Source organism: Ranitomeya imitator, chromosome 8, assembly GCF_032444005.1.
Source record: "Ranitomeya imitator isolate aRanImi1 chromosome 8, aRanImi1.pri, whole genome shotgun sequence".
NCBI lineage: Eukaryota > Metazoa > Chordata > Amphibia > Anura > Dendrobatidae > Ranitomeya > Ranitomeya imitator.
In genome coordinates, this window is record NC_091289.1 from 119,098,983 (window position 1) to 119,118,519 (window position 19,537).

Here is a 19,537-nt window from a genome sequence, read left to right on the forward strand (position 1 = left end):
AACCCATTTGATAATCAAAATCATTAAACTTAATATTGGGGTTCAGCCACGAGGCCCCATTTGCTAATCCAAATTGTTTGGGCTAAAATTATATTGATGTCAGGAGGACCAATTTACTAATCTAAATTGTTTGGGCTAAAACTATGTTGCAGTCAGGAATCAGGAGTGTTATGACCTGGTGGTTAGGAGCACCCGGCACGACCTGAAAGTTAAACTGACACAAGACAAGCTCTGGGATGTGGGAGCTCTGCTGACCGCAACCCCTAATCCTATCACACACACTAGAAATAGCCGTGGAGCGTTCCTGACTCTCCCTAGATGCCTCTTCACAGCCTAAGAGCTAGCTAGCCCTAGAGATAGAAAATAAAGCCTACCTTGCCTCAGAGAAATTCCCCAAAAGTAAAGGCAGCCCCCCACATATATTGACTGTGAGTTAAGATGAAGTCACAAACATAGAAATGAAACAGATTTCAGCAAAGGGAGGCCAGACTTACTAAACAGACAGAGGATAGGAAAGGTATCTTTGCGGTCAGCACAAAAAACTACAAAAGACCACGCAGAGTGTGCAAAAAGACCTCCGCACTGACTAACGGTGCGGAGATGCCACTCTGCATCCCAGAGCTTCCAGCTAGCAAGACAAAATCATGATATCCAGCTGGACAAGGAAACAATGAACAAATAATAACTAGCAGGAACTTAGCTTCTGCTGGAATAGACAGGTCACCAGAAAGATCCAAGAGCGAACTGAACCAATGCAGGAACATTGACAGCTGGCATGGAGTAACGATCTGAGTGGAGTTAAATAGAGCAGCCAACCACAGGATAAACCACGTCACCTGTGTAAGGAACCTCAGAAGCAGCAGCTCCACTCACAGCCACCAGAGGGAGTCCATAGACAGAACTCACCGAAGTACCATTCACGACCACAGGAGGGAGCTCAACAACAGAATTCACAACACAGGAGGCCCCATTTGCTCATCAAAATCATTAGGACTAATATTGGGGTTCAGCCATGAGGCCCCGTTTGGAATTCCAAATAGTTGGGGCTAAAAGTGTGCTGTAGTCAGGAATCAGGAGAACCCATTTGATAATCAAAATCATTAAGCTTAAAATTGGTGTTCAGCCAGGAGGCCCTATTTGCTAATCCAAATTGTTTGGGCTAAAATTGTATTACAGTCAGGAATCAGGAGAACTCAATTGATAATCAAAATCGATAAACTTAATATTGGGGTTCAGGTAGGAGGTGCTATTTGCTAATCCATATTGTTTGGGCTAAAACTATGTTGCAGTCAGGAATCAGGAGGCCCCATTTCCTAGTCAAAATCATTAAGCCTAATATTGAGGTTCAGCCAGAAGGCCATTTTGGCTAATCCAAATTGTTTGAGGTAGAACTGTATTGCAGTCAGGAATCAGGAGAACCCATTTGATAATCAAAATCATTAAACTTAATATTGGGGTTCAGCCAGGAGGCCCCATTTGCTAATCCAAATTGTTTGGGCTAAAATTGTATTGCAGTCAGGAGGCCCAATTTGCTAATCCAATTGTTTGGGTGAAAACTGTGCTGCAGTAGAATCAGGAGAACCCATTTGCTGATCCAAATAATTTTGGCTAAAACTGTGTTGCAGTCAGGTATTAGGAGGCCCCATTTCTTAATCAAAATTGTTAGGCCTAATATTGGGTTCAGCCAGGAGGCCCCATTTTCATCTCCAAATAGTTTGGGCTAAAACTGTGTTGCAGTCAGGAATCAGGAGAACTCATTTGATAATCAAGATTGCTAAGCTTAAAGGGACACTGTCACCTCAATTTGGAGGGAACAATCTTCAGCCATGGAGGCGGGGTTTTGGGGTTTTTGATTCACCCTTTCCTTACCCGCTGGCTGCATGCTGGCTGCAATATTGGGTTGAAGTTCATTCTCTATCCTCCGTAGTACATGCCTGCACAAGGCAATCTTGCCTTGCGCAGGCGTGTACTATGGAGGACAGAGAATAAGTTTTATATAAAACAACAATCTGAATACCCACTAACTGAAGATGAAAAAGGTGTATACAAAAAAAAGAAGAAAATGTATTAAAATTATTTTAAGGGGATGAATTCCGCCTTGTGGAGTAATGAAAAGTGATTTACTCCCTTGGGCTACCAATTTTGCCAGTATACTGTTTTTCTGGTTGATAAACAAATATCTGCTTGAAAAGTAACATGCAGAGCATAGCCCCCACAGCACCTAGCCTCAAAAGTTTGGCCCTATAACCCTTGGGTACCTAATAGAGAACTCCTTCTCAAAATAATCAATACATCATGATGGTGACATAAAATTGTGTGCTGAACACCACAGTCTCACTCAGCCGATGTGCAGAAATGAGTGATCCAAACCTAAGTATGCAACTGTCTGAACATCCACCTAGATGCGGAGGTTGGCACCCTAAAATTTCGAGAGCTGGTGCCCCCGCTCATATATCGGCTATCCCTCCGCTCCTATTTGACCCTATAAGATGTGCAGTCAGAAATAGAGGACCAGATGGCCTGAGTCTGATATAGATATACTGTACCTGAATATAGATAAAATCAAATACTGAAAAATATACTACATAAAAATTAATGTAAGGAAAGAAGATAGTTCAGACAGCTGCAAACCATTCATAACGTGTACAGAAAATGAATACCACCATATTGACATGGATAGCGTACCCATGGGTAGGGTTGAGCGACTTTTACTTTTTTAGGATCGAGTCGGGTTTCGCGAAACCCGACATTCACAAAAGCCGAGTCGGGTGAAATCGGCCGATTATTGCGAAAAGTCGAGGGCCGACTGAAACACGAAACCCAATGCAAGTCAATGGGGAATCAAAGTCGGCAGTTTGAGGAGGACAGGAAAACACCTACAGTGCCCATTTTAATGCCAAAAACATCAATTCTTATTACTGAAGCTAGTCAATCTTAATTTACTTTATAATAATAGTTAGGCATTGAAATCGGAGGTCATTTGGCTAAAGTTGTTGGGGGTGGTAGGGCTGGCTCAAGATTTTTGTGGGCCCAGGAAACGCGGAATACATCACGGCGGTGGAGCAGGGAGAGATAAGTATTTCAACTTTGCAAGTGCTGTGATCCTGAGCAAGCAGGGGGGCTCAATCGTTGACAACGTCACTATCACAGGGCCCCTCATAGTACGGCGGTGTGTTTGACGGCGGGTGGCGCCTCCCACTGGCAGAGACACTTTTGCGTATAATGAGGAGCCTTGTGCCAGTGACGTCGCCAATGAGTATGCCCCCCCCCACCTGATGAAGGAACCTGCACTTTCATCTGCACCTTCCTCTTTGTCCCCGTGTAAGGTGGTATAGTATGCGGGAAGGGGAACCTGACTTTCAGCAGGGTCAGATTCTGGCTGTGTAGAGTGCAAGGGGAATGTAGTGGTCTGGGTCAATGTACCAGCAGACTCATCTAGCAGTGGCTGGTCAATGGGCAGGATGAGGAGGAAACACAGATATAGGCCCAAATAATAAAGTAGGCTAAATGCAGTTCAAAATTGGTAACAGGACTAAACAGGCGGCATTGCTTTGTTCAGTGGGGGACAACTGTAATAAGTGTCAGACACAGTTAGTAGGCCCAAATAATAAAGTAGGCTAAATGCAGTTCAAATGTGGTAACAGGACTAAACAGGCGGCATTGCTTTGTTCAGTGGATGACAACTGTAATGAGTGGCAGACACAGTTAGTTGGCCCAAATAATAAAGTGTGCTAAATGTCTGCCAAAAAATTGTTCATAAATAAACAGGCAGCATAGCTAGGTACAGGGGTGGGCTCCTCTGATGAGTAGCAGACAGTGGTAGTAGGCGCAAAGTATTAACTGGTCTAAATGGAGGCCAGGGCCCCTGTATATTTTAACTATCATCTATCGTTTCAACAAATTTGTATTGGCAGTGCCATTGAAGGATTTAACAGCACAGACTACACAGTGGTGGAGCAGGGAGAGGTAAGTATTGCAAGTGGTAGAGCACTGTTCGAGCTTGGGGGGGAACACTCTCTCGTGGGCGGCGGTACTGGCACAGGGCCCCTCATATTTTGACGGTGTGTCTGACGTTGGTTGTGCGCCACCACCATCAGAGACACTTCATTGTTCTATGAGGGACCCTGTGCCAGTGCCGACACCCAAGAGTGGGCCGACCCACCTGTCCAGGCAAATGGCACTCGAAAGGGTGCTTGCGCCAGGTGGTGACTAACGCCCTGTGGGGGAAGTCAGCCCATTTAGGGAGGTATAAAATGGACTATGGTGGACATTCAGCAGCTGCAAATGGAGGAATTGGAGAAGTCAGTAAGAGGAGGCCAAAAGCAAGACATTTTTCAGGCAAGCTACGTGTCAGCAGGGGATGGTGGGGCAAAATAATTTGAAATCCATGATTGGTTCATTTTAATGAAGGTTAGATCATCAACATTCTGGGTAGCAGAAGGAATAGAAGAAAGGTGTTCCAGCTGCTTTAAAAATTTCAAAAACTTATTTCTCCATTAAAATGCGAAAACAGCAATCCTTGCCTTAGTGCGAAAATGTGAGTGCAGAGTACATGCGACGCGTTTCGATCTAAATGATCTTACTCAATGCATGATGTTTGGCAAACTGCGGTGGCTATTAATATACAGATGGACCAATCTCTTCACTGATACAAGTCACATGACTCATTACCACAGGTCCTATACATGTGAACTCCACCGCAGCTGCAAAAGATGAACAAACAAATAGGCCAAGGTAACACAACATACTTAAAAAATGTAGATACACAATAATAAAAACAATAATACAATAAGTAACTAGCAGTAATGATACATGATCTCATTTTTGCGATTTAGACCAAATGGGTGTCTTGTTCCCAAATTGAAAATCCAGAAAGCTTCTCTGGTCAGAAGCTGTCTTTTGACATCTCCACCTCGCTGTGATAAATTAATATGCTCTATGCCCTGGATTGTCATGGTAGATGTATTCCCTTCATGGTGCACATTAAAATGCTTGGCGACAGCTGATATATTTTTACTAGCGATGTCACTTCTTCCTAAGTCCCTTAAGTGTTCAGATATCCTAGTCTTCAGCTTTCTGGTCGTGCAGCCTATATACGCTGCATTGCATTCAGTGCAATCGATTTTGTAAACCACGTTCTTAGTGTGACAATTAATAAAACTTTTTATATGATAGGTTTGTGTTTTATCCCTGTTCTGGAACATATTTTTTAACAGTGCATTCCGGCAAGTGGTACAAGCGGCAACTCCACACTTATAAAAACCTTTACATTCAAGCCAGGTTTTAGAAACCGGCTGTGAAGAAAAGAACCTCGGCGATAAAGAGTTGCTAATAGTGGGCGCCCTTCTCGCCACAACGTTGAGACCATCCCTAAGGATTTCAGGGAGAAAATCATCTTCTTTTAATAAAGGTAACCTTTTCAAAATAATATTTTTTATCTCTTGAAACTGAGTGCTGTATTGAAAGCACACATACGGTTTTTTCTTTCTGGCCTCTTTTTCTTTGTTTTTTTCTTTGTCATGGGTCAAAAGACTATCTCTGGGCTTGCTATCCACTATTTTTTGTGCTCTGCTGAGGCTCCAATCTGGATACCCTCTTTTTTTTTATTTAGATTTTAACAAAGAGAACTCCTCTTTACTTGCCGTATCTTTACTACAATTTCTTTTGAGCCGCGTGTATTCCCCAACGGGAATCGATTTGACGGTATGTTTGGGGTGGCTACTTTTAGCGTGTAGTACCGTGTTCCCACTGATGGGTTTAACATGCGTTTTACTATTGATGATCTCACCATTTACACCCATTAGATCAAGATCCAGGAAGGAGATTTCTTTCTGGTTCCATCTGTGGGTAAATCTGATGCCATAATCGTTCCCATTAATGTACTCCATGAAGTCCGGCACGGTAGACACATCGCCACCCCAGATGATAAGGGTGTCATCAATGTATCTACCGTACCAGACAAGGAGACTGGCAAAAGGGTTATCTGCACAATAAATGAAATTACGTTCCCAATACGACATAGTAAGATTAGCTAATGAGGGTGAATATTTAGCCCCCATCGGAACACCTGTTCCTTGCTCATATACCGTATTTTCAAAGGAAAAAATATTGTGCTTCAAAAGAAAAAAAGTGACATCCAGGACATAATTAGTAAAGTCTCGTGTATAAGTACTGAAATTTTCCAAATAGAAACGTACCGCTTCCATGGCCAATGTGTGTGGAATACACGTGTATAATGAAATTACATCACAACAGCTGTTAATTCTGATTTTTCCTTGCACATGTCGGAATTAGAAAAACTCTCTAAACAAGAGATGCGAATTTGGTGGAATAATACTACGCTACATAATTATCTGGCAAAAGAGATGATCCCACGGGGCTTAAGAATAAAAAAAGTCTCCACCACGATCTATTCTGAAGATTTTCAGAAAGAATGGAACCAGGTACTGACGAATTGCTCATTGAATCTGATGAGACTGCTAATAAATAATGAGGAACTGAAATTGGGTGAAATACAAAAGAACATTGAGGAACTAAATATCACCCTTGATAAATTCAGGGATTCCTCACATTTCGAATCCTCGTTAAAAACAATGAAGAATAATATCAGCATGCTTGAAACCGAAATCATGGATCGCAAAAAACGGAAATTCGAGAGAGATCTCAAAGATTATGCCTCGGATAAAGTTTATGAGTGGGGTCAGTGGGACAGAAATTATAAATCCCCGAGATCCATTTTAAAAACCAGCTCAGCTCATAGAAAACCGACCAATAAATCGCAGGTGGGCTTTATATCGTCAGATGCCGAATCAACGGATACAAATATCAGTACATCAGATATATCCCTGGAAAACAATACGTGGGAGAACAGGAGGACATCATACAAACCGTCAAAAAACGTAAAAGACGGGGTGGGAGAAAACACAAAAAATATACCAAGAGCGACCACCAGATATCGGAGCAGACAGAAAAAGAAATAAGATGTAATGTCATTAACCTCTCCAATTGTGAACTTACAACTGATCAACTAGATGTATTGTCCCTGGGTTTGAATTTCGTGCCGGACAATGAATTTAATTTATTTATGACTATTATGGACGTTAATAAGTTTATACGAAATCTTACCATAAAAAAACATTTCTCCAACAGTGAAGAGGAGAGAGTCTCAGAAATGCAAAGACAAGAGGAAAATGAGTTTGCACATTTGGACTTTGGCGAGCAATTAGCGCTTTCTTGTCTATTGGATTTATCGGCACAGAATGAAACGGAATTTACACATAATAAACAGACTACTCATTTTGGCACTAAAAATCCATATTTCTACCCAATCCAATCTAGGGTGGAGTGTATGGATAGGTTCCAAGATAGGATAGAAAAAGATTTGAAGGACCTCAAGGACAAAATGTCTAAAACTACATATAAAAATAAAATTAATAATCTCACATATAAACAAAAGAAAGCTCTCACAGAACTGAAAAACAAAAAAGAGATAATTATAAAAAAAAGTGACAAAGGGGGCATGATAGTCGTTATGAACAAAAATGATTATAAAGATAAAATGTTGGAACTACTAACGGACGATCTAACATATGGTAAAATGAGGGGAAATCCATCAAAGAGATATAATGAGGAAATTAGCATCATCATAAATGAAGGCTTGAGCCTAGGTATCCTCAGTAAAAAACAAGCAGATTATCTATATGTTCCCCATCCCAAAATGCCCATACTATATGGTTTGCCTAAAGTACACAAAGGGGTGAGTCTACCAGCAATGAGACCCATAGTTTCGGGCATAGGCTCAATGAATGAGCATTTATGTGAGTGGGTGGATTCCATCTTACAACCGCTTGTAGTTAAATTACCCGGTCACATTAAAGATTCCAGAGAGGTCCTCCGAACTTTTTCTACAAAAATGTGGAAAGAAACCCATTCATGGCTATGTTGTGATGTAATTTCATTATACACGTGTATTCCACACACATTGGCCATGGAAGTGGTACGTTTCTATTTGGAAAATTTCAGTACTTATACACGAGACTTTACTAATTATGTCCTGGATGTCACTTTTTTTCTTTTGAAGCACAATATTTTTTCCTTTGAAAATACGGTATATGAGCAAAGAACAGGTGTTCCGATGGGGGCTAAATATTCACCCTCATTAGCTAATCTTACTATGTCGTATTGGGAACGTAATTTCATTTATTGTGCAGATAACCCTTTTGCCAGTCTCCTTGTCTGGTACGGTAGATACATTGATGACACCCTTATCATCTGGGGTGGCGATGTGTCTACCGTGCCGGACTTCATGGAGTACATTAATGGGAACGATTATGGCATCAGATTTACCCACAGATGGAACCAGAAAGAAATCTCCTTCCTGGATCTTGATCTAATGGGTGTAAATGGTGAGATCATCAATAGTAAAACGCATGTTAAACCCATCAGTGGGAACACGGTACTACACGCTAAAAGTAGCCACCCCAAACATACCGTCAAATCGATTCCCGTTGGGGAATACACGCGGCTCAAAAGAAATTGTAGTAAAGATACGGCAAGTAAAGAGGAGTTCTCTTTGTTAAAATATAAATTATAAAAAAGAGGGTATCCAGATTGGAGCCTCAGCAGAGCACAAAAAATAGTGGATAGCAAGCCCAGAGATAGTCTTTTGACCCATGACAAAGAAAAAAACAAAGAAAAAGAGGCCAGAAAGAAAAAACCGTATGTGTGCTTTCAATACAGCACTCAGTTTCAAGAGATAAAAAATATTATTTTGAAAAGGTTACCTTTATTAAAAGAAGATGATTTTCTCTCTGAAATCCTTAGGGATGGTCTCAACGTTGTGGCGAGAAGGGCGCCCACTATTGGCAACTCTTTATCGCCGAGTTTCTTTTCTTCACAGCCGGTTTCTAAAACCTGGCTTGAATGTAAAGGTTTTTATAAGTGTGGAGTTGCCGCTTGTACCACTTGCCGGAATGCACTGGTAAAAAATATGTTCCAGAACAGGGATAAAACACAAACCTATCATATAAAAAGTTTTATTAATTGTCACACTAAGAACGTGGTTTACAAAATCGATTGCACTGAATGCAATGCAGCGTATATAGGCTGCACGACCAGAAAGCTGAAGACTAGGATATCTGAACACTTAAGGGACTTAGGAAGAAGTGACATCGCTAGTAAAAATATATCAGCTGTCGCCAAGCATTTTAATGTGCACCATGAAGGGAATACATCTACCATGACAATCCAGGGCATAGAGCATATTAATTTATCACAGCGAGGTGGAGATGTCAAAAGACAGCTTCTGACCAGAGAAGCTTTCTGGATTTTCAATTTGGGAACAAGACACCCATTTGGTCTAAATCGCAAAAATGAGATCATGTATCATTACTGCTAGTTACTTATTGTATTATTGTTTTTATTATTGTGTATCTACATTTTTTAAGTATGTTGTGTTACCTTGGCCTATTTGTTTGTTCATCTTTTGCAGCTGCGGTGGAGTTCACATGTATAGGACCTGTGGTAATGAGTCATGTGACTTGTATCAGTGAAGAGATTGGTCCATCTGTATATTAATACCCACCGCAGTTTGCCAAACATCATGCATTGAGTAAGATCATTTAGATCGAAACGCGTCGCATGTACTCTGCACTCACATTTTCGCACTAAGGCAAGGATTGCTGTTTTCGCATTTTAATGGAGAAATAAAGTTTTTGAAATTTTTAAAGCAGCTGGAACACCTTTCTTCTATTCCTTCTGCTATTCCCTCATCCTGGTCCGAGATGAAGTTCCGTGCACCTGCGTGGATCGGTGAGCTGGCTGTGGCTATTTAGTCTTTTTTTTTTTTCAGCATATAACATTCTGGGTAGCCAGACATGTCCTTTTTTCGGTCAGTATTGAACCAGCAGCACTGAAGACTCTTTCTGATAGCACACTAGCAGCAGGGCAAGAGAGCTCCTGTAATGCATATTCTGCCAATTCAGGCCAGGTGTCTATTGACGATGACGCTGGTTCAACACCTCCAAAATATAGCCTCCACTGTCCCTGCCAAAAAAATTTGGTGTTGGACAGTGGAAATCGCTACAGCACAAGCAGTTTGGGAGTTAATCTTCCCTCCCTAACTATATCCCTTCTTCTGATGAAGCTGCAGCAACCTCTCCCTATGCTAGATTGGCAGAAGTAAGATGGCGGTCGGTGTGCACGCCCCTTTATAGCCCCTGTGATGCCGCAGAAAGCAAGCCAATCACTGTCATGCCCTTCTCTGAGTTGGTGGGGACCGAGACCTATGTCATCACGCTGCCCACACTCTGCGTCCTCCTTCATTGGCTGAAAAATGGCGCTGAAAGCGTCATACAAAACGCGACTTTGGCGCGAAGATCACCGACTTCATGGCCAATCCCACACTAGGATCGGGTCGGGTTTCATGAAACCCGACTTTGCCGAAAGTCGGCGATTTCTGAATTTGTCCAATCTGTTTCACTCAACCCTACCTGTTACTATCCTTACATTTTTGTAACATTAGTGCTCTACCAGTTTTTTGGTGTTGGTGTCAGGGCTCCCAGCAAAGCAGGCTTACACTGGTTCCTCACCCACCTGGTCTTAATTGAAACTTCAATTCAAAGCTCTAAATGCTGGCCCAAACCCTGATACCTCATGCATAGCCTATGGCTGACTGCTGCCCTGGCATTATCATATTTTTACTGTGGGTCAATTGATGCCACTTTTCCTGGTGTTTGCCCCTAATTTATGTAAATGTTTGGACTCCAATTTGAGTTTCCTTCAAGTGTGTTGTCTGAATTTGGCAGGGCTCTCGGAGCACCAGGCCTACACCAGTCACTCATCCACCTGTTACTAATCAATGTTTAAGCTAGAAATGCTGGTCAAAGAGCTGTCCCACGCCCTGTCCCATGCATCCATGCTGCTCAATTATACCATATGTACTCTGGGTCAATTGATGCCACTTTTCCTTGTGTATGCCTGTAATTTGAGCTGTTTTGGAAGCTTTTTGTCTCCTTAAGGTGTTGTGTATATATTTGGTTTTGTCTACCATTGAATTTAATGAGGTTCAGGTACATTCAACGAATCGTTTGGAGAGCCGAGCTGAACGAAACCAAACCTTGAAAGGTTCGCTCATCTCTAGTGGTGGGCTGTTACAGGTTCATTCTGGTGGGTGAAAATTGATTTTCAGAAGTTTAAATAGAGAGCAGCTGCACTCAGTGCTGACAGCAGGATGAAACCCAACCTGACAGGATCTATCAAACAACTGGACTGGCCACACCCTGCAGTTCCAGGAATGTCAAATGCTAAATAGTTACTGTGCATTGGCCAATAGAAAAGCTGGAGTAGACGGGACAGGCGTGAATGTCATAAAATGACAATCTTGGCATTGTTTTTTCAATTTTTTTGCGGCATTCATTAGTTAGGATAAATAGTAACAAAAATAGTGTACAAGTCTTTGCAAATGTGGCAATATAATAACTGTAATATTTTTAGCTACTCATACATTCATTATTTTCCATATTGAAGCGTTCTGTAAGGAGGAAATTGGTATTTTGGGAGGGTGTTTTTGCAGTCTTTTAACATAGTAACATAGTAACATAGTTAGTAAGGCCGAAAAAAGACATTTGTCCATCCAGTTCAGCCTATGTTCCATCATAATAAATCCCCAGAACCTAATAATTGTATGATACAATATTGTTCTGCTCCAGGAAGACATCCAGGCCTCTCTTGAACCCCTCAACTGAGTTCGCCATCACCACCTCCTCAGGCAAGCAATTCCAGATTTTTACCGCCCTAACAGTAAAGAATCCTCTTCTATGTTGGTGGGAAAACCTTCTCTCCTCCAGACGCAAAGAATGCCCTCTTGTGCCCGTCACCTTCCTTGGTATAAACAGATCCTCAGCGAGATATTTGTATTGTCCCCTTATATACTTATACATGGTTATTAGATCGCCCCTCAGTCGTCTTTTTTCTAGACTAAATAATCGTAATTTCGCTAATCTATCTGGGTATTGTAGTTCTCCCATCCCCTTTATTAATTTTGTTGCCCTCCTTTGTACTCTCTCTAGTTCCATTATATCCTTCCTGAGCACCGGTGCCCAAAACTGGACACAGTACTCCATGTGCGGTCTAACTAGGGATTTGTACAGAGGCAGTATAATGCTCTCATCATGTGTATCCAGACCTCTCTTAATGCACCCCATGATCCTGTTTGCCTTGGCAGCTGCTGCTTGGCACTGGCTGCTCCAGGTAAGTTTATCATTAACTAGGATCCCCAAGTCCTTCTCCCTGTCAGATTTACCCAGTGGTTTCCCGTTTAGTCGTGTCTGAGGATTGTGTTGTCCTGTCTATTCCATATGCAAAGTCCTGTGATGCCTACTGACTGTGGCATAGTTGACTCAGCTGGGACAACCCCCCGGGCCACTTTGTTACACAGTTGCGCAGGATTAATGCAGCACACAAAAAAAATGCCACATCGCCTAGACTGTACAGTTAGCGATTGGGGTGCAAAAGTCCTTGGAGATCCATGACTTGTTCATCTTGATGAAAGTTAGGCGGTCTACACTTTCAGGGTACAGCCAGCTGTGCTTATCCATCAGGACACCACCAACAGCGCTGAAGACCTGTTCTGAGAGAGAGTACGCTGGCTGCCGGGCATGATAAAACCTCCAAGGCCTGTGAGGCAAGCTCAGGCCACTCATCCATTTGTGAAAATTGAGAATTGAGAATATTTTTTTTTACTTTATTTTTACATTTCTTTACTAGTCCCCAAATGGGATTTTAACATGAAATCTCATTATTGATTTATTAATACACAGTTATGTATTACTGTACACTCTCAGTGCTTGACTGACATTCGCTGAGGCCCAGACCCTGACAGGATCTGATTGGCTGTGCTATATGGCAGACCCGGAGGCCTTTGTTACACCACAGATGCCATAGCAACCCATGAGCCCATTGTGCAGATGTCGATTAGCTGTCAGAGGGTCCCTTTCCCTCTAACAGTTCTAACTCCTTGTGTGTTGCTGTGTCACTCTTGACAGCAGCATAAGAGGGGTTAAACTGCAAGGATGGGAAAAAATACTGGTTCTAGCAGTTACACACAGCTGGGCTCCTGCTGTAACAGTTGGGCTCCTGCAGCTGATCGCACCGGTGTAGAGGCTGTAACCTGCAATCAGCATGACATACATATCTAACATGGAGCACTAATTTACCTGTGCTCATGGTGGTAATATTCTATAGCACTAACTGGTTAATGGTTAAAGCATTCATAGTTTGAAAAGGGCAGAACTTTCTACATTTTTGACAGATATTTTCATTACAACAGAATTCAATTCAACCTAAATTTTCCAAAAATATAAATTTTAAGTATTCCAGAGATTTTGCCTCACATTGTGACAACTTAAATATAGGACTTAGTCATTAAGGCCAAAATTAGCTTCTTCACTAAGTGGTTGAATATCTATTGTTGAAAAAAATGTATTTTTTTTACATGATAAGAAGTAATGTTTCAACATGATGAAAAATGCAGTATTAAATTATTAAATTGAGTACTTATTAATAAAACCTTTTCATTTACATTTAGAAGAAAGAAAGAAATGTCCTATTGCACATAATCCAAGAAATAGTGAAATCATAGATCGAAAGGAAGCTTATTATAGCAATGATGAAGTTACCATAAAGTGCATCAGAGGATATGGGATGTACGGCTCCGCAACAATCCGTTGTATTGACGGAAAATGGGAACAACCTCCAGAGTGCTATGGTGAGATTGTTTGCTTTCAGATGTACTTTTTCCATGTACTGTATTAATTTTATTATATATTATACCCAAAATGTTCTGTTGTTTAATTTCACTATGTATATTTATAGGGAACCCATGAAATGTATTACCAAATCACCAAATATATATGCGGTAGGTGAAATAAGTATTGAACGTGTCACCAATTTTTTAAGTAAATCTATTTCTAAACAGCGTCAGACTGGGGTGCCAAGGACCCACCACATTAACTTTGGGGGGGTGGCCCACTTTTCACCTGCATGCAAATATTACACTACCCTTGTTCACAAATGCATCTACAACTCTATATAATAATAAACTGGGTAGTTTGGTACATGAAGGATGAAATGCTGCTTCTTTTATTCCAGATTGCATAAAATGAATTATGCCAAGTACTGCCCATTTGTGAGATTGCAGGTCCGTGTCAGCACAGTGGCCCGCCAGGGGATTCCCCTGTTCCACTAAGGGACAGTCCGAGCATGTTTCTAAAAGTGTTATTGACATTAAATTCTCATCAGATGCTGTTAACAGCCCATCCAATCCACACAGGCAAAGAAATCAAACCAAAGATGTCCATAAATTTAGTTATCTACTATATAATTGTCTAAGGGTCACTTCCGTCTTTCTGTCTGTCCTTCTGTCTGTCTGTCTGTCACGGAAATCCCAAGTCACTGATTGGTCGCGGCAAAACAGCCACAACACAATTTGCGACAGGCACAGTCTGGCAGCAAAATGGCCACTCCTTACTCCCCGCAATCAGTGCCAGCTCCATACTCCCCCAGTCAGCGCTCACACAGGGTTAATGGCAGCGTTAATGGACCACGTTATGCCGCGGTGTAACGCACTCCGTTAACGCTGTTATTAACCCTGTGTGACCAACTTTTTACTATTGATGCTGCCTATGCAGCATCAATAGTAAAAAGATCTAATGTTAAAAATAATAAAAAAAATAGTTATATACTAACCGTCTGTCGGCCCCTCAGATCCAGAACAGGCCTTTCCCACTCCTCGCGACGCTCTGGTGACCGCTCCATGCATTGCAATCTCATGAGATGATGACGTAGCGGACCGCGATGCACTCTTGGGACCGGAGTGCGCGAGGAGCATCGGTAAACGCTTCCTGGATCCGGGGGCCAACGAAAGGTGAGTATATAACTATTTTTTATTTTAATTCTTTTTTTAACAGGGATATGATGCCCACATTGCTATATACTATGTGGGCTGTGCAATATACTACGTGGCTCTGCAATATACTATGTGTCTGTGCTATATACTACGTGGGCTGTGCTATATTCTACGTGGCTGTGCTATATACAGTTAGGGCCAGAAATATTTGGACAGTGACACAATTTTCGCGAGTTGGGCTCTGCATGCCACCACATTGGATTTGAAATGAAACCTCTACAACAGAATTCAAGTGCAGATTGTAACGTTTAATTTGAAGGGTTGAACAAAAATATCTGATAGAAAATGTAGGAATTGTACACATTTCTTTACAAACACTCCACATTTTAGGAGGTCAAAAGTAATTGGACAAATAAACATAACCCAAACAAAATATTTTTATTTTCAATATTTTGTTGCAAATCCTTTGGAGGCAATCACTGCCTTAAGTCTGGAACCCATGGACATCACCAAACGCTGGGTTTCCTCCTTCTTAATGCTTTGCCAGGCCTTTACAGCCGCAGCCTTCAGGTCTTGCTTGTTTGTGGGTCTTTCCGTCTTAAGTCTGGATTTGAGCAAGTGAAATGCATGCTCAATTGGGTTTAGATCTGGAGATTGACTTGGCCATTGCAGAATGTTCCACTTTTTGGCAGTCATGAACTCCTGGGTAGCTTTGGCTGTATGCTTGGGGTCATTGTCCATCTGTACTATGAAGCGCCGTCCAATCAACTTTGCAGCATTTGGCTGAATCTGGGCTGAAAGTATATCCCGGTACACTTCAGAATTCATCCGGCTACTCTTGTCTGCTCTTATGTCATCAATAAACACAAGTGACCCAGTGCCATTGAAAGCCATGCATGCCCATGCCATCACGTTGCCTCCACCATGTTTTACAGAGGATGTGGTGTGCCTTGGATCATGTGCCGTTCCCTTTCTTCTCCAAACTTTTTTCTTCCCATCATTCTGGTACAGGTTGATCTTTGTCTCATCTGTCCATAGAATACTTTTCCAGAACTGAGCTGGCTTCTTGAGGTGTTTTTCTGCAAATTTAACTCTGGCCTGTCTATTTTTGGTATTGATGAATGGTTTGCATCTAGATGTGAACCCTTTGTATTTACTGTCATGGAGTCTTCTCTTTACTGTTGACTTAGAGACAGATACACCTACTTCATTGAGAGTGTTATGGACTTCAGTTGATGTTGTGAACGGGTTCTTCTTCACCAAATTAAGTATGCGGCGATCATCCACCACTGTTGTCATCCGTGGACGCCCAGGCCTTTTTGAGTTCCCAAGCTCACCAGTCAATTCCTTTTTTCTCAGACTGTACCCAACTGTTGATTTTGCTACTCCAAGCATGTCTGCTATCTCTCTGATGGATTTTTTCTTTTTTTTCAGCCTCAGGATGTTCTGCTTCACCTCAATTGAGAGTTCCTTTGACTGCATGTTGTCTGCTCACAGCAACAGCTTCCAAATGCAAAACCACACACCTGGAATCCACCCCTGACCTTTTAACTACTTCATTGATTACAGGTTAACGAGGGAGACGCCTTCAGAGTTAATTGCAGCCCTTAGAGTCCATTGTCCAATTACTTTTGGTCCCTTGAAAAAGAGGACGCTATGCATTACAGAGCTATGATTCCTAAACCCTTTCTCCGATTTGGATGTGGAAACTATCATATTGCAGCTGGGAGTGTGCACTTTCAGCCCATATTATATATATAATTGTATTTCTGAACATGTTTTTGTAAACAGCTAAAATAACAAAACTTGTGTCACTGTCCAAATATTTCTGGCCCTAACTGTACTATGTGGCTGTGCAATACACTACGTGGCTGTGCTATATACTACGTGGCTGTGCTATGTACTATGTGGCTGTGCTACATACTACGTGGATGTGGAGGGGCAGGTCAGTAAATGACAACATCGACGCGGAACCAAGTACAGTACTATGTACTGTACCTCCTTTGATGAGGCAATCAGGCGGGTCAAGAAGTTGGTAAGGGGCACCCTAATGGCCAAAACAGACATTGAGGGGGCATTCCAGTTACTACCTGTGCCTCCGTGCCTGCATTTGTGAAGGAGCATACTACATAGATCGCTGTTTGCCCATGGGGTGCTCCATATCCTGCTCACTATTTGAGGCATTTAGTTGCTTCCTTGAATGGGTCGTCATGGACGTTTGTAAGGTGGCATATATTATCCATTACCTCGACGACTTCTTATGCCTGGGCCCAAAAGATTTGCCACAGTGTGAAAACACGCGGTAGTCCACCTGTGAGAAGAAGAGAGCTGGAGGGAGAGTGGACACCCCAGAGCCGAGGGGTTAGATTGAGAAAGAAAGAAGGTGGTGTAGCTTGCTTCATGGGTGGGGTACTCTGCTGAGTAGCACTAAATTCTACAAGGCCCAAAATGATTTCCTGGGCTAGATGCCGTTACAAAATAGTAGGTAGTTAGGTAAACAGGCGGTGTAGCTTGCTTCATGGGTGGGGTACGCTGCCGAGTAGCACTAAATTCTACTAGGCCCAAAAGGATTTCCTGGGCCAGATGCCATCAAAAATAGTACTTAGGTAAACAGGCGGTGTAGTTTGCTTCATGGGTGGGGTACGCTGCTGAGTAGCACCAAATTCTACTAGGCCCAAAAGGATTTCCTGGGCTAAATGCCGTTACAAAATAGTAGTTAGGTAAACAGGCGGTGTAGCTTGCTTCATGGGTGAAGTACGCTGCTGAGTAGCACCAAATTCTACTAGCCCCAAAAGGATTTCCTGGGCTAGATGCCGTTACAAAATAGTAGTTAGGTAAACAGGGGGTGTAGCTTGCTTCATGGGTGGGGTACGCTGCTGGGTACCACTAAATTCTACTAGGCCCAAAAGGATTTCTTGGGCTAAATGCCGTTACAAAATAGTAGTTAGGTAAACAGGCCGTGTAGCTTGCTTCATGGGTGGGGTACGCTGCTGAGTAGCACCAAATTCTACTAAGCCCAAAAGGATTTCCTGGGCTAGATGCCGTTAAAAATAGTACTTAGGTAAACAGGCAGTGGGTGGCTGGGCTACTCTGCTGACTAGCAGACACTGAAGCTTTGGAGAAGACTGCTGAATCCCAGGCCAGAGTAAACAACTCTGCAGACGACCCCGCCCACCTGGAATGGCCATGTCATGTAAAACTCAGCAAGGGGACTAAATAAAAGAGTCTCCATTTTTTAAAAAAATTCGGCCACAGACACCACTTAAGTGGTATCGATTTCGCCAGAGCTTTTTTAAACGGTTGATGAGGTGATTTTCAAAAATTATCCAGCTTTTAGTCTCCCCAAGATGACACAGGGGTAGAAAAGTCCTTGCGGATCCAGGATTTGTTCATCTTGATGAACGTTAGTCTGTCTACATTGTCACTGGACAGCCGCATGCGCTTATCTGTCAGCACACCACCAGCAGCACTGAACACACGTTAAGAGAGAACGCTGGCTGTGGGGCACGACAAGATCTCCAAGGCGTGAGTGGCGAGCTCAGGCCATTTTTCAAGACTGGAGCCCAAAATGAGCAAGGGTCCAGTTCCACAGTCATGGCACGGATGTTAACTTGGAGATACTCTTGTACCATCCTCTCTAGGCGTTGGCTGTGCGTCAGACTTCTTGTCTCCTCTGGCCTTGCAAAAGATGGTCTAAAAAAATCTTGAAACGATTGGAAAAAATTGCTGTTACTACCAGATACAATGTTACTGTTACGGTTAGAGGGACTCGATAGTCCCACGGTTGGCAAGTTTGAACTCAGAGATTGACTATGTGCACCACTGGTGTTTTGTGGAAAAGCAGATGTTAGATTCTGTAACAGTCTCTGCTGATACTCCTGCATGCGTGAATCCCTTTCTATGGCAGGAATTATTTCGCCAAATTTGCTTTTGTACCGGGAATCTAAGAGTGTGGCAACTCAGTAGTCGGCATTACTTCGGATTCTGACAATCCGAGGGTCATGTTACAGGTAGTGCAGCAAGAAGGCACTCATGTGTCTTGCGCATCCAGGAGGACCAAGTCCTTGTTGTCTTGGTGGTGGCAAGGTGAGAATCATGCTTCCTTCGTCTGTCCTCCCCCCCAACCTCCCACAACAGAAATTTGATCAAGGTCTCCCTCATCTGATGAGTCTTCCACGCCCAGCGCCAGTTTGTCCTCCACTTCTTCCTCGCCTCCTGCACCTTCCTCAACAGTTTGGCTGCTACCATGCACCCTCGGTAATCCCTCTCCCCCAGCCTCCAATGCCAGCTGCTTTGGTGCTGCCAACCTTCTTGACCTTGGAGATATGATCCCTTCCACATACGACTCTTCCTGTTCCTCCTCCTCCTCTTGTTCCACCACCTGACTCCGAGCACTGTGTAAGGTGTGCTCCAGCATGTACATCACCGGAATGGTCATGCTGATAATGGCATCGTCAGCACTAAACATCTTCGTTGCTATTTCAAAACTATGCAGAAGGGTGCATAGGTCCCTGATCTGAGACCACTCCTGCAGCATGATTGGCCCCACCTCTTGAGCTCGTTGGCCAGGCTATACGTCATAATGTATTGCACCAGGGCTCGTCGGACAGTGCAGACACTGCTCCTAGGCCC

General features: G+C 42.7%; 1 protein-coding gene and 1 long non-coding RNA gene across 4 annotated transcripts in view; one reads left to right on the forward strand and one right to left on the reverse strand.

Moving 5' to 3' along the window:
- The window catches only part of LOC138647925 (complement factor H-related protein 1-like), a 370,015-nt gene that overhangs the window by 224,076 nt on the left and 126,402 nt on the right, over positions 1–19,537 (forward strand). For all 3 annotated transcript variants that reach the window (XM_069737292.1, XM_069737295.1, XM_069737294.1), the window contains one exon: positions 13,586–13,765. In XM_069737292.1, the coding sequence (XP_069593393.1) occupies positions 13,586–13,765 (180 nt within the window). The remainder of the gene's footprint in view (positions 1–13,585; positions 13,766–19,537) is intronic.
- The window catches only part of LOC138647926 (uncharacterized), a 422,930-nt gene that overhangs the window by 21,624 nt on the left and 381,769 nt on the right, over positions 1–19,537 (reverse strand). The window lies entirely within an intron of this gene.